This window comes from Capricornis sumatraensis, chromosome 18, assembly GCF_032405125.1.
Source record: "Capricornis sumatraensis isolate serow.1 chromosome 18, serow.2, whole genome shotgun sequence".
In the NCBI taxonomy this organism is placed as follows: domain Eukaryota; kingdom Metazoa; phylum Chordata; class Mammalia; order Artiodactyla; family Bovidae; genus Capricornis; species Capricornis sumatraensis.
This window is the reverse complement of record NC_091086.1, coordinates 63,602,796-63,619,180: the sequence shown is the minus strand read 5'-3', so window position 1 is coordinate 63,619,180 and position 16,385 is coordinate 63,602,796. Positions and strand designations below refer to the sequence as shown.

Below are 16,385 nucleotides of genomic sequence, written 5' to 3'. Positions count from 1 at the left end.
CTTACTACTCTTCCTGATCTGTTATATGAGACCAGTCGAATCCTGTCCAGGTGATTCTACTCCCCCAGAATGTTAAGTCCACCCCCTCTCTTCTGCCTGCCTGCCTGGATGCATACTTGCCTATCACTGGCCTTACACCCACCTCAAGTCCATCAATACACCTTCTACACAACCAAGGTCCAAAGGAATGTTTTCAAACTGGGAAGCTAACCCTTCATTTCCCTGCATGAAATCTCCCAATTCCTCATCTTGACATGTGGGAATAAAGTTGCTTAGCAAAGCATATACGGCACTTCATGAGCTGCTCTTTCTAGGTTCAAATCTCACCCTGCCCCTAGTAACCTGAATGCTGTGTTTCCTGGAACCATTTGAATTTCCCAAGTACACCATGCCTATGCACACTCTGATGTGTGGGCATCTCTCTGACCTGCATGCCATTCCCTCCTCTGCCCCCTCTCATCTCCCCCAAAACCTTAACAGATGTCTCATTGCTGGAGGCCCAGTGCAAGCGTCCCCTAAGTAAAGCCTTTCCTGCCTGACACCCGGGAAGCTGAGGGTATCCTCCCAGGTGTCTGCATTTTTAGTGTAAGCAGGTAGAGCATTGCTCGGTTTTGCAACTGGGTACTTGTGTATTCTCAATTCATTATGAGTTTTATATGGGCAAAAATGAGGCATAGTTTGTATCTGTACTTTGTGATAATGTAATTCCTTGAACAGAGGAGTTTCAAAGCCCCAGTCATCTTGATTTCTAAAGGGTTCAAACAGAGTTGTCATTGGTGACTCCTCTGAACAAGCACTCAGAAAGCTATAGTGCAGTGACTGAAACTTCCTCATCAGTAAACTGAGTTGGTTGGGAGGACTAGGTGAGTTCATTCATGTTAAGTCCTCTCATGTGTGTTTTATTCAGTAACACACTTAGGAGGCAGTAGTTGGTCTTTGTTGATATCATCCTTTTATAGCCCAGAGTATTATTACCCAATAATGAGAGAAGGTGGTAATGAGCATTTTTGTGAAAGCTGATCCGAATCTGGAATCAATTCAAGATAGCCCCAGATTTGTTCAACCCATACTGTCCACTCTCAGTTGTGTAATATCCCTATTCCTTATCCTGCATGGTAAGACAGGCCCCCAAGATCCAATCCCAGTGGATTATTCCCATCTTAGCTGCCACACAGGATAAATCCTGTGTTTTATCCCGTGAATACTGCTCACTCCCCTTCTGCTTCCATGCTTTCCTGTCCCTTGAATTTGCTCCTGCTATTACTTTATACTGCCTGGGTTCCATATTTGTGCATTCAAATTATCTCTCTCTTCCAAGAATCCCCCACTCCCAAGACTTATGATGCCCCAATGTCTAACTATTCACTTCATGCTGGCACATCTATCATACATCTCTCATGCAATGCATCAACTGCATGCTATTTCTTAGTCATTTCTTACCATCCCTGCTATATTAGAAGTCTTGGATCAGGAAAATTCTCTCTAGTCTGACTGTACAAGTCATATAATCTCCCTGAATCTAAGATGCCTCATCTTTAAAAAATGTAGTTCAAAGGGAATGATTTCTCATGTTCTCTGCAAGTCTTTAATATATACATGCATCCACTGGCCACAGATATTACCCATTGACCCATGAATCAGTTTATTTTCAACCCAAACTTAGCAAATCTATAAAAGGGCTAAAGCTGAAATTTAAAATGATTGACCTAAAATAATGCAAGCATATCAAAACAGTGTGTTCATCAAAACTGAGCTAAGCTAGTATTTCATTAAATTGGGGTTCGGTTTCAAAGTGCAGACAAATATTTCCCTGGAGAATAGAGCATCCTTCCTGGAGTGCAGCAGGTTTCACTGGATATTTCTTTCTTAAATAGGAAACTGGAACTAAGAGCTTAGGAACAAAGTTGTCCTGTGATCTTAAAGTGCCTTCACCGTCATGTCATGACAGATGGGCAGCCACTGTGTGAACGTACAGATTCAGCATAAGCAGGATCGCAGTCAGTGTAAAACAAGAACTTCAAAACAAAAAGGGAGAGTTCAGAGCGACATTTGAGGGGTATCAACCACCTTCTGCAAAACCACAGAGCCCCCTGGAGTTGTGCGCACAGCCTCTGACAAGCTACATCTTTGTTCTCCAGTGCTGGGGTGTATGCTTTGCTCCTTCCTGAAATTCTTCGACTTGGTAGCACATGGCTTCTGAATGTCATTATTCCCAGGACCTGAATTTTATATTATAAGAGTTTCCTGGGCAGCCTGCCAGGAGTGGGAGGAAAGTCCCCATTAACACTATCACGTGGTTGCTTAGAAGGCTTGGAAATGACCTCATCAGCCAAGGCACGGAGCCACGGAGGTGAGGCACCTGGCTTTAGAGCGGCAGAGGGATTTGGGTAGTGGAGAGAGAAAATGAAAAGTATATGTACATTCTATGTAATGGAAGGAAATATATGTATGCATATACATTTATATGATGTATTTGGCTATGTATATTAATGATGTATGTTCATATATTAAAATAAACCGTGTACACATTTTAAATAGTAATATACAATGAACTGAAATATATAATGAAATGAGTGTTTCATATGTCATAAAATATATGATAGTTATATAATATATGGTATAAATATAACATATAAAATTTATTCCCACACATTTAGGGGAAGGGAGTTTAGAAATAAGGTTTAGAGAGGCATCTAAAGATATCTTCCTGAGTACTATTTTCTTATCTAGAAAACGGATCATTTAAAGAATCAACTGAAAAAAAAAAGAATCAAGAAAATCAATAAACGTTTTCTTAAATGTTTATAAAAAGCATGTTGTAAATGTTATCTTTCAACAGAAATAAAAGGCATTATAATTAACTATAAAATAGTTGGTTTATCAATGTTAGATATACCTCAGCCTTGATCACAATCCTGAGGATATTTAAATATTGGAAGTTGGATTATCCCATCAGGTTTTCCTATAAAAGACTATGAAAGTGAAGGAAAGTGAAAGTGCACTCAGTTGCGTCTGACTCTTTATGACCCCACGGACTATACAGTCCATGGAATTCTCCAGGCCAGAATACTGGAGTGGGTAACCTTTCCCTTCTTCAGGGGATCTTCCCAACCCAGGGATCAAACCCAGGTCTCCCGCATTGCAGGCAGATTCTTTACCATACTGGGGTGGGTAGCCTGTCCCTTCTCCAGCAGATCTTCCCAACCCAGGAATTGAACTGGGGTCTCCTGCATTGCAGGCAGATTCTTTATCAACTGAGCTATCAGAGAAGCCCTGATATATAGGGACTGTATATACTCTATAAATCATTCATTCATTCATTCGTTGAACAGGTGCTTAGTGAGAACCAGCTCTGAACCAGGTATTAGGGATACAGCAGTGAAGAGTGTGAGTCCTTTTTTCTTAGGAACTTACATTCCATAAGGACAGCAAACACAAATAAATGTGAATAAAAGTGAATAAATAAAAATATAATGCCTCAAAGTGATAATGAATGCTGAAAATAAATGGGAGTCAGGCAGGGGATACTAGTTCTTTCAGGATGACTCACAAAAAGTTGTCCTATAAAATAACATTTGCTCTGAAACCTAAGAAAGTGGGGGTGACCCAGGGCATTATCCAGGGATGTCCTGTCTAGTGCACAGTTGCTGAGGCAGGGAGGCACCTGAGCCATCTGGAAACCAGCAAAGAGGCCAGTGGGGTTGGAAGAGGGGGAAGACATAAGAGCCCAGGGGTGCAGGTCCTTGGAGGCCCCCTTTAGACGTTAGCTTTTACACTTGTAGTGAGACAGCCTTGAGCATGACAGGAGTACTGTTCCAGAAGGTGTCTGGCAGCTGTGAAAATAGATCGTAGCAGGTAAAAGCAGGACAAACTGGTTGAAGGGATAGAGGATAATCCGATTTTGTTCTTCCTGGACCAGAGAAGGTAGAACTGAATCCCTAGAGGGTCACTTTGTTAGACTAATGACATATATTTCCCACGGTTTTCAAAGTATATCCATATCCATTACCTGGTTGCATCCTCATTATTATATCCCCAGAGTTATAGGCATACCAGCTACTCACTCCCATTTCAGGGGAGAGTCTTGAGACTCAGAAAACTTAAGCCTCCTGCCTCAGACCATAAAAAGTAGGCCTGAGATCGACTGTGACTCCCAAGCCAGTGCTCTTTCTGCCAAACCCCAGTCATGGTGCAGCCTTCTATTTCCTATCTCACTTCTTTGGATCAGAGAGCTACCAGACCACTGCAGGGTAAGAACGGAGCTTCCTGAACTTTCCAGAACCAGGATGCGATATTTACACACATGGTCTCATGTCTTCTTTACAGCCACCTTACAGGGAAGCAGAACACCCTTATTTTTAAAGCAAAGTACCTACTTAGAAGGACCGATTGGCCCAAACGTCAGGCCAGCCATTGATGGATCTAGCATTGGAACACATCTTTCTCATTCTAAAACCCCAAAGCCTCTTAAGCCCAGAGTAGTTAAATGATGAAATGAACATGGAAAGCCCATTCTTGCGTTCCTTCTCCTGAGGCGCCAGGAAGGGAAGGGGGAAACATGGGGACCCAAATCCAGAGTGGGGTAGGAGTCTATTCAGGAGCCCCCCACTATTCCCCATTCCCTGAGGTCGTTCTGAGCGTGTGTTCTGTCTCTCCGTCTAGGATGCTCCAAGGTGACCTGCATCAGCTTGACCCGCGAGGCCTCCATTAAACTGTCCCCCTTGCACGGCAAACAGATCTCCATCCGCTACCTGGACATGACGGACTGCTTCGTGCTGGAAGATGAAGGCCTGCACACCATCGCGGCCCACTGCACGCAGCTGACCCACCTGTACCTGCGGCGCTGCGTCCGCCTCACCGACGAGGGCCTCCGCTATCTGATGATCTACTGCGCCTCCATCAAGGAGCTGAGCGTCAGCGACTGCCGCTTCGTCAGCGACTTCGGCCTGCGCGAGATCGCCAAGCTGGAGTCCCGCCTGCGGTACCTCAGCATCGCGCACTGCGGCCGGGTCACCGATGTGGGCATCCGCTACGTGGCCAAGTACTGCGGCAAGCTGCGCTACCTCAACGCCAGGGGCTGCGAGGGCATCACGGACCACGGCCTGGAGTACCTTGCCAAGAACTGCGCCAAACTCAAGTCCCTGGACATCGGCAAATGCCCTCTGGTCTCCGACACGGGCCTGGAGTGCCTGGCCCTGAACTGCTTCAATCTCAAGCGCCTCAGCCTCAAGTCTTGCGAGAGCATCACGGGCCAGGGCCTGCAGATCGTGGCGGCCAACTGCTTCGACCTGCAGATGCTGAACGTGCAGGACTGCGAGGTGTCCGTGGAGGCACTGCGCTTCGTGAAACGCCACTGCAAGCGCTGCGTCATCGAGCACACCAACCCTGCCTTCTTCTGAAGGGACAGCTCCCGCCGTCGCTGTCGCCGTACAGACCTGAACAGAACACGTTGGTTTTTTTGTTTTGTCTTTTTCAGAGCAGCCTATGTAAGCACCGACACCCACTCGGAACAGCTTCTTTCTTCCAGGAAGGTTCTTTTTAAAGATCTGGCTTTTCTTCTTGCTAGTTTCTCACGGGCAACAGAGGGCTAGGAAAGGAGGGTGAGGGAGCCCCATTTCTATTCCAGACAACGGTTTTATGTGGGGGGAATCAGGTCATTGGTGGTGATGTCTCTTCTCAAAAACATGTACCTCAGAAAGCTGACTGCAATGTCTTTAAGAACGCCCCCCTTTCAGTTTCTTTCCTCCTGGCCACATCCCCGGAGTTCTGCACCCCATCCCTCCAACCCTACCCCTCCCTCTCCTACAGTAACAACAAATTGTCAGAGTAATACTGCCCTCCACACCTCCTCCTCTTTAAACTGCTTGACTGGCCTAAACCACACTCTCCCATCCCATACCCAAGCAAAATTCTTGTTAAATAAATGTCACAGCACCTGCTATATACGCAGCACTTATAAACCCTTTTAAAGGATCACTTGCAGCAGTTAACAGGGTGAAGGAAGAGACCTGCCTTGTTGCTCCCACCCCACTCCCACTCCAGCACTTACTAGCTGTGTGACCTTGGGCAAAGCACTTGACTTCTCTGGGCTTCTGCTTCCAGCCCTGAATCAGAGGACTTCCTCGGATCTAATCAAGGTTGAGCTTCATGGCTATTTTAGAATCGAGGGCACAAGAGATGTCAGTAAACCCAAGCTCCTTGGCAACACAAGAGGCATCTACCTCTTCCAAGGATATCTATTCTGTGAGTGCTCTCAGGAGGCGTGCCAACCCCAGCCTCCTGTATATTCTTCTCCCTAATCTGAGTGGCATTCACAGTTTGTTTCTTTTGATGAGCGAGTCTCTTGGTCATCTTCTCTTGCCCAGCCAGATGGACGGCTTCTGTACACACATGCTTTTGGCCTCACCCCACTCCACCCCATCGCACGGAGGTGATGGAATTCCTAATCACAGCAAAACCCACCTCCCCCAGTCAGGTTGATCTTTCTGAGTGTTTCCAAGTAGGAGGGAAGACACTCACAATTTTTAATTAACAAGGGAGGTCCAGGAAAACTCTTCCTCCAGGGTTTTTCAGATCCCTGTCGCTGCACATGTGGCATACACGCACACATCTGCCCTGCAGCTGGCAGGAACGGACGCCTCGGTTCTTTGTCATTCAGATCGCATTTCTGTTTTCTCATCTATTTATTTTTCTTGGGCATCCAGATTGCATCACGTGAAGCCTGTTGGGGTTAAGTCGTAAGTGTTGACGTGTGCAGATTGCCACCTTGTGTGCCTCCCCTGTGATGTCTGCTTGTCCTTCCTCAAATATGCAGAGCAGATTTCCAGGTAGTTTAAATCCTGTCCACTCAAAAGTGCCCCACAAATGGAAGAGGGAACACATTGATAAGACATAGGCGCTGGTCCACCAGCTAAGACTTTGATATCCAACATTAAAGCCGTTGCCAAGTATAAATGTGAAATGGTCCTATTTGGATGCAAATCCATTTGCTGTCCTCATTCATGCAAAGTCAGGATGCCAACAATCCCACTGCTTGTTTTCATGTCATTTCCATTGATTTTTGTTAATAAGCCCATGACTTCTCTTAAATTATTCTCTGGCAACACCCCTCCTCCTTCACTTTCCAAACAGTTCGTTCATTTCTTTCTCAGAGGACCCACACTCCACACCCAGAACCTGGTGTCTCCAAGGCAAGCACATGGAACAGTTTCATATCCAGCCTATATACCACTTGACAGCTGCACTCCCATGCTAGGCTCCCTGCGTGTCTTTGTCTTATTTTGAGAAGGAGACAGCAGTGAGCTGGCATCACGTGATATATGGCCACGTCTCCAGTCAACACCGTCAGCAACTTGGAGGTGCAGCCAATGCCGCGTGCCACAGGGAGAAAGGAATTGTTTGGCTGGGGAGAGTATCTAGTCACAACGTTTGGAACCATGAAAGGGATCGAAGATAGCATTCCCCTGTTGTGTGACTTGTGACTCTGTTCAAAGCTTGGGAATATAAGTCACAGAGGATCATCCTTAACCCTTGGTACTGAGATCTTCCAAGTGAGCCAATGTAATATTCCTGGAATAAGAGAAAAGATTCAAAATGGCTCACACAACCAGAGAGGGGGTGTCCCATTCCAAATATCTTTATCACCACCTCTTGACCATAGCACCTACACTGTCTTCCAAACGTGAGACAAAGCCAGCCTTCACACTGTTTACCCGGCATGCCCTATCTTTCCCCGTTGCTGTCTTTCTCCCAGTCTGCTCTTCACCCATTCCGCTTCCCCTTGTTGTATGAATCTATGACAGTGGTTCCTGGGGAAACAGCTCAGCACATTTTTAGAGACCATGCAAAAAGCCTCACTAGGAAATTTACCTGTTTTTAAACATTGCTTCCTTCCTGTCTCTGCTAAATTGAATGCTCGTTGTTGTTGTTGTTTTAAATCTAATGTTCAAATCACTGCGTGCTGTATGACTCTAGAAAGCCTTAACTTACTACCACCAAGAAATAAAGCAATATGTTGGTAATCGGGTTTAGCCTCATTTAATTCCCTGGCCAGAATAGCCTGATGTTCAGAGGGGGAAACTCAAGAGTGAGGGAGAAACTTCCTTTCTGTTGAAATAGAGAGCACATCAGGTCACTGCTGCTGCTGTCAAAGTTGCACCCATGGCTGTGTCATTCCCCTTAGCTCATTGTCTTTGGCTAAAAATTAGCAGGTAAGTAAAAATCATTACATTCACAGTTTATATCTTCAGTTCCCTAACCCACCTTTTGATGGTACAGCAAAAACAAAAAAAAAGCTGGAAGGGGAATATGGCAACTTGATTGGAAAGGAAAAATTATCAATCGGTTGGAAAAAAGGAAATGCCAAATATCTCCCTACCCAAACCTTTAGATCAGAGACATTAGTTTGACAGCAACAAGTACTGAGAGATGAATGGCAAACTCCATCTTTAGCAAGTAAAAGCATTTTAGGAGATGCCAATTTTAAAAGTAGCTGTCCTCAACTTCCTTCTTACCCTGATTCAGCTGCTTAAGGACTGTCACATAAACCAACAGGACTGTTAACTGCTTTGAAATATTAACTCGAGGTAGCTGCATGCAATTCTTGTCAAGATCCCAGAATAAAGTTAGCAGTAAATAAAACGCATAGGCCCTGGAGGTTTATGATTTCTTATATTGACATTTGTTGAGAATTGAAGTCTTCGAGACGTTTGACATGCAAGAGCCCACAACATGAAACCAAACAGTTTAGTATTTTTAAGGGAAAAAGAAATTTTTTTGCAGTAAAATTGCCTACCATGTCTAAATTTTCACTGAAAAGTCATCAGAAAGTAGTGTTTTTGTTCAATAGCTGGCAATCATGATTAGTTCAGGAAGAAGTTAATTTACAGAAATGCTGAATAGACAGTAGAAGAGGGAGCAGGAATATTTAGTGAAGAGGCAAACACTGCATGAATATGTTCATGCAGACAGTCTGTGAAACAAAACTGGTTTTCCTCTTTCCATGCTCAGATGGTTTCTTCTTTTTGCTTCATACAACAGCATGGTAAGTCGCTTCAGTCGTGTCCAACTCTGCGACCCCATGAACTGTAGCCTGCCAGGCTCCTCTATCCATGGGATTCTCCAGGCAAGAATACTGGAGTGGGTTGCCATTTTCTTCTCCAGGGACTCTTCCTGACCTAGGATCGAACCCATGTCTCATGTTTCCTGCATTGACAGGTGGGTTCTTTACCACTAGTGCCACCTGGAAAGCCCCTCATACACCAGTAGTGGTTCTTAATGTTGCAGGAAGGAGTGGTGCATGGAGAGGGGAGGTCTTGTTGCCGTCTCTCTGCTTGGGATGCTAATACCATACCATCACTGAGACCTGCCTAAACACAGCTCCCGTTGCCCAAAGAGCAATTCAGACACGTTCCATAAAGACAACCACCAGGTGGGCAAAGTTGTTCACTGAAGGCAAGAAGATATTGGGTTGACTAAAAAGTTCTTTCAGGCTTTTCTGTAAGATGGTACAAAAAACCAGATGAAATTTTTTGGTCAACCCAGTACTTCCACAGACATTCAGACTGGGGACACACCAACCAAGACTATATCCAGGATATGATGATTCCTCCTTTCTTTGAGTGCAACATTATCTCCTAAAGCCACAGGTCCATTTTTGTAGTCTTTTTTTCCTTCTCAAGTTAGCAGATCAACTTGAATTTGAAACTACATGAGATGAAAGAGCATGGTCTTTTGGGAGCTGAATAGGTTTCACCATCCCTGCCTGTAAACAGCACAGTGGTGGCATCTTCAGCAGGATGCAGCTAGAATGCTGATCTCATGGACCATCCAGGAAGGCTATGTGAAAGCTCTAAACTGTTGCTCAGGCTGCTGTTGCAAAGCCACTTCAGTCATGTCCGATTCTGTGCGAACCCATAGACATCAGCCCACCAGACTTCCCCGTCCCTGGGATTCTCTAGGCAAGAACACTGGAGTGGGCTGCCGTTTCCTTCTCCAATGCATAAAAATAAAAAGTGAAAGTAAAGTTGCTCAGTCATGTCCTACTCTTAGTGACCCCATGGACTGCAGTCTACCAGACTCCTCCATCCGTGGGATTTTCTAGGCAAGAGTACTGAAGTTCAGAAGATAGCAATCAATAACATCCAGGTATCAAAGTAAGGCTTGGAAATATTATTAAAAAATAAAACTTGATCTAAAGATTTCCAAATCTGCTTATTTCTATGTTGTCGAAAGATTCTCCTTCTGGCCACTCAGCTACTGCATTTTATACTGATGAGATCAGCATGTCTGAATTCTATCCTGGCTCATGTGACAATCAACATATGAGGGAAACTGGACATTGCAGTCTTTCTTCATGAACAGTGAGTCCCCAGGGAGTGCTGGTCATTTCTTCTGAAGGAGCAGATGGTACTCAGCCTCCTTTAACTCCTTTAATGAAGGTTTATTGATCAGGTACTATGAGAGGTTCTGAGTGAATAAGAAACAATATCATTCCCCTAAAGGAACTCCTATCAAATAATGTCATGCAATGAGTTAGAAGGTGGAAAGGGGAATAGAAAAAGGAGATAGACTTTCATTCATTCAACAAATAAATATTTTTTTAAGAACCTAGTATGTGTCAGACACCATGCTGGCACTAAGAGTCTTGCCCTGATGGTTGAAAAAAGAAATGATTTGCCTTCAGTTCAGTTCAGTTCAGTTCAGTCGCTCAGTTGTGTCCGACTCTTGGCGACCCCATGAAGTGCAGCACGCCAGGCCTCCCTGTCCATCACCAACTCCCGGAGTTCACTCAGACTCACGTCCATCGAGTCAGTGATGCTATCCAGCCATCTCATCCTCTGTCGTCCCCTTCTCCTCCTGCCCCCAATCCCTCCCAGCATCAGAGTCTTTTCCAATTAGTCAACTCTTCCCACCAGGTGGCCAAAGTACTGGAGTTTCAGCTTCAGCATCATTCCTTCCAAAGAAATCCCAGGGCTGATCTCCTTCAGAATGGACTGGTTGGATCTCCTTGCAGTCCAAGGGACTCTCAAGAGTCTTATCGAACACCACAGTTCAAAAGCATCAATTCTTCGGTGCTCAGCCTTCTTCACAGTCCAACTGTCACATCCATACATGACCACAGGAAAAACCATAGCCTTGACTAGATGGACCTTAGTCAGCAAAGTAATGTCTCTGCTTTTGAATATGCTGTCTAGGTTGGTCATAACTTTTCTTCCAAGGAGTAAGCGTCTTTTAATTTCATGGCTGCAATCACCATCTGCAGTGATTTTGCAGCCCCCCAAAATAAAGTCTGCCACTGTTTCCACTGTTTCCCCATCTATTTCCCATGAAGTGATGGAACCAGATGCCATGATCTTCGTTTTCTGAATGTTGAGCTTTAAGCCAACTTTTTCACTCTCCACTTTCACTTTCGTCAAGTTAGTTATATGGAAATAGAAAGTTCTCTTTTGTCCTAAGGTCATCCCATAGATTAATTCCTATATGCACATACACACTGTCTCTCACACACCTACATACACACATATAATCTCTAAAAGATGAAAACATTTTGCAAAAACAACACTGAAACATAAATTCTTGGAAAAACTCTAAGAACCTCAAAACAGCTTGATGCTGTCCCAAACAACATCCAGTCAAAACATACAGACATAGCCCAGAGAACTGCTATCCTTATTTCCCCAGAATCTAGCTCAAGGAGAGGAAGATTGCAGGTCCCTCTCCCAAGAATCCTTGGATTCTTCAGCCAACATGATGCTCTTTGGTTTTATTCTAATCATCACGCACTTTTGATGGGAATGGTCAGAGTATGTGAGGTTTCTCAGTGTACTGTGTCTCTTTATAAAGAACTAGTCTGTGTCAGTTATCTCAACCATACTGGATGACCCAAGTAAGATTGATTAAGTAGCCGTTAAAACTGCCAAGGAATGGATTTCACTTGTAAATTCCCCGAGGATGGGTTCTTTGAAACTTCACATTTTATCAGGGTAGTCAATGTGAAATTATCTGCCCACAGTAACTAAACAATGAAGTGCATTAGAAACTGGAAGAGTGATAGGAAAGCTTTTAATTCCTGTTTCTCTGCAGTCAGAGGCAAAATCCTCCTGGTTTTGCAGAGCCCCAAAGCTCTCCCAAGTCTGAGTAGTAGTAGACTTATTAAACCCATTGCCAAAAGAAATCATTTGAATCAGTTCTGATGAGATGGATGAAACTGGAGCCGATTATACAGAGTGAAGTAAGCCAGAAAGAAAAACACCAATACAGTATACTAACACATATATATGGAATTTAGAAAGATGGCAATGACGACCCTGTATGCAAGACAGGAAAAAAGACACAGCTGTGTATAACGGACTTTTGGACTCAGAGAGAGAGGGAGAGGGCGGGATGATTTGGGAGAATGGCATTCTATCATGTATACTATCATGTAAGAATTGAATCACCAGTCTATGTCTGACGCAGGATACAGCATGCTTGGGGCTGGTGCATGGGGATCACCCACAGAGATGTTATGGGGAGGGAGGTGGGAGGGGGTTTCATGTTTGGGAACACATGTAAGAATTAAAGATTTTAAAATTTAATAAAAAAAAAAGAAAAATAAAATAAAATAAAATAAAATAACTAAGAAAAAAAAAATAAAAAAAATAAATAAATAAACCCATTGCCAGATAGGCACGCAAAAGATAGAGGGGAGAGGATTTCTAATTACAAAGATTAACCAGTAATTGGTACTTCCTTTTTTTCTAATCTTCTACCAACCGCTAATGAACACACAACCACCTTCTATAAATAAAATCTTTTAAAAAAGAAATCCAGGTTTCACATCATGAATGAATTCTTCATGGGTATTTACATTAAGAATTTAAACAAACTTATCATGGTCCTTTTCATTTAAGAGAAAGTAGATACAGGAACAAAGCTGTCACAACTGATATATATCCTTCTTCATTTTATCTCAAAGCCTTTCTTTGGGAGATGGAAACCAAAACAGACATGATTACCTTTGTATAATTTTACATTTTTCAGACTTCAGTGTAACTACATAAATGCATTGAATTTCAAAATGTGCCATCTCTCATTTTGCAGTCCCACCCTCCAGTAATGGAGAAATGTGAGAAGTGGGTTTTTCTCTTGTTCCCTGGCCACTTAGTAAATCCCCTGAAAAGATCATTTTGCTGAACAGATCCTTGTCTTAGTAGAAGATCCAGAGAGGGAGAATTCAGACCATTTCTCTTGTTCTTGTTACAGCCACGCAGGCCAGCAAGCGATTTATGACATAGTTGATCTATATGAATGATATTCATGAAGCACAAGCTTTCCATCAGCTAGTCAGAGTGTGAGACTCCAGTTGACTCGTCTATGTTCATAATTTTAAAACACCCAAAGAATAATGACCATGAAAATGCTGGACGTTTGGAGACCAAGGAGCTGTGGATTTAAAATTTAAAAAAAAAAAAAAAAAGAAGAAGAAGAAGAAGAAGAAGAAAGAGGGGAAAAAAATAACCTTCAAGTAATGACCTCTAACTCACATAATGAAAACCAGAGTCTCCTCCGGATTTCCAAGCTGGCATTGTTTCACTGGCACTCTCACCTTGGGGTTCCTGGGTGTGATGTTTCTTTTAAAAATAGTGCCCTCGGGAAAGCAGTGGGAAATACAAACACTGCCACGGGAGGGCATTAGTCTCCTTTCCTTTTAAAACGTGTGCTTAATCCCACATGCATGAGGCAAAATAAAGCTTAAAGGTGATCGTGTTATGTAAGCAGTCTTTTTGCTTTTACAAGAGGAAAAGCCACATGCTCTCAGGTACTGTCTCTGTTTCTTTGACTTCCCTCACCCTAAATTCACTGGTTTCAGGATTCCAATGCCTAATTCTTCACAGCCAATAGCTTATTTTGGCCATGAAGAAAAGCGACCTTTCTTTTCTGATTTTCTGGTCAACGCTTAGTATTATATCAGTAACTCCACCATAGAGTTCCTCCTCTCCCAGGTTTGGGAACCCAGAGTTAAACCTTGGGATCAACTGGAATCCAAGAAAGGCCTTGGGAGAATTTAGCTGAATGTCTGCTTTGGCTGAAACTAAGGACCCTTTAGCAAGTGCAAGCTTTTAAACTTTTTTAAAGGTTATTATTTATTGACTCTGTGCTTAGTCTCTCAGTCATGTCCAACTCTTTGCAACCCCATGGACTGCAGTCCACCAGGCTCCTCTGTCCATGGGATTCCCCAGGCAAGAATGCTGGAGTGGGTTGCCATGCCCTCCTCCAGGGGATCTTACCGACCCAGGGATCAAACCCAGGTGTCCCTCATTGCAGAAGGACTCTTATTGTCTGAGCTACCAGGGAAGTCCATTGCTTGACTCTAGTGAAATGAATTTTATATATCTCATACCTTTTATATAAAATTTATAAATTTTATGTACTACCTTTTCGCACCCCTGGAGGCTCATTGGTAGAGAATCCCCCTGCCAGTGCAGGAGATTTGGGTTTGATCCCTGGGTAAGCAAGATCCCCTGGAGGGGAGCGTGGCTACCCACTCCAGTATTCTTGCCTGGAAAGTCCCATGGACAGAGGAGTCTGATGGGCTATATTCCGTAGGGTCACAAGCAGTTAACACAACTGAGCGAGTAAGCGGCAATAACCTTTTGCTTAGTACTGCTTGTTGAGCTCTCTGTGGCAAAGGATGAAACACAAATTCAAGTTGGAGTCCTATTGTTTTTTTGTTTTATTTTTCATTGCGCTAGGTGGATATGGCCACTCTTGTTTAGCACACCATTTTCAGAAGATGTGTCCCTTTTGGGGGTTCTATGGTGATTTCAAAGAACTTCTCAGGCTACATTGCTAAGTGTGGGTAGCTCAATATTCAGCAGAAAATACCGTTGTCAGAGCCCTGGAGTAATTTTTGGGGGACACAGAACATTTTTGGAGATGATCCTCGAAATATAAGCAGCCTTGATCTGGAAGACTAGAGGTGTGACACTGTATTTCTCAAAGGTGAATTCAAATTGTATTGTTGTTGTTCAGGCGCTAAGTTGTGCCTGACTGTTTGCAACCCCATGGACTGTAGCATACCAGGCTTCCCTGTTCTTCACTATCTTCTTGAGCTCAAATTCCTGTCCATTGAGTCAGTGATGCCATCCAACCATCTCATCCTCTGTCATTCCCTTCTCCTTCCCTCAATCTTTCCCAGCATCAGGGTCTATATGCAGAGGCTTAATTACCCCATAGCTATAAACTGTAAGTGTAACAGATTTGGAAGGATTTTAAGTTTCTTTATGACACTTTGTTTCTGGTAGAGCATCACAGGACCGAAAGGTTTGTAGGTCTTTTGGCTGGATGGCATCACTGACTCAATGGACATGAGTCTGAGTGAACTCCGGGAGTTGGTGATGGACAGGGAGGCCTGGTGTGCTGTGATTCATGGGGTCGCAAAGAGTTGGACACGACTGAGCAACTGAACTGAACTGAACTGTCTTGTTTTTAATGAATACCCAAATATTTCCCTTCTGTATGTCCAGGAATGGACTTGAAATACAAATAAGTGATTCTTTAAAAGATTAAGTTTCATTTTTAGAAGTGTTCCAACTTCGGTTAAAGGATTACAATCAGAAATTTTTCATCTCGGTTTGCCTTCATCATGGGAATACCTGCTGGTCCCACCGCTTTATGTAAGTATATATAAAAAAGAAAACTTTGCTTTTGTTTGGGTTGTAATGGGGGCAATAGACATGAATTATGAGGTAGACAAGCTCTGAATACCATTGATTGCATTCCAAGATATCATTAGCATAGAGATAAATTTAAATCTGCTTCAAGTTAGTATCGAACAGTTAGCCCCCATAGAATTCATGTACATTTGAACACCTAATCCTTCAGAAAACTTCTTTTAACCACTGTCCTTCTGATTTAGCAAAATCAGAATAAAGAGTAGAAGGGCTTACAGGCTCTTTCCCCAAGCTTCCTAAAACCTTTCTCCACCACTAATCTGAAAGCAGAGTGTCCTGCCAAAAGACTCAGACCAAACACACTTAGTTCATTTGTTCTCAGCTTCTTTGTTAACCTCTTCCAAATGGCCCTGAATTTACCTAGGTCCCACATTTGGGATGTCTCTTAGCCTTCTGCAGTAATTTCTTAATATCTCCACCAGCACGCCTCCGAACATTAGGTGTCCATGGCAGCAGAACTTCAGTATGGTCTGGACTAAGGTACCTGCTGCGTGCTCGCGTGCTCAGTCGCTTCAGTTGTGTCCGACTCTTTGCGACACTATGGACCACAGCCCACCAGGCCCCTCTGTCCTTGAGATTCTCTAGGTAAGAATACTAGAGTGGGTTGCCATGCCCTGCTCCAGGGGATCTTCTCAACCCAAGGATCGAATTCACATCTCCTGCAGCTCA

The 16,385-nt window shown here is 43.6% G+C and overlaps 1 protein-coding gene across 1 annotated transcript in view; it reads left to right on the top strand.

Moving 5' to 3' along the window:
- The window catches only part of FBXL7 (F-box and leucine rich repeat protein 7), a 455,062-nt gene extending 447,080 nt beyond the window's left edge, over nucleotides 1-7,982 (top strand). The window contains exon 4 of the mRNA XM_068990501.1: nucleotides 4,663-7,982. Within this exon, the coding sequence (XP_068846602.1) occupies nucleotides 4,663-5,399 (737 nt within the window). The 3' untranslated portion in view covers nucleotides 5,400-7,982. The remainder of the gene's footprint in view (nucleotides 1-4,662) is intronic.
- Nucleotides 7,983-16,385: the final 8,403 nt, after the last annotated feature.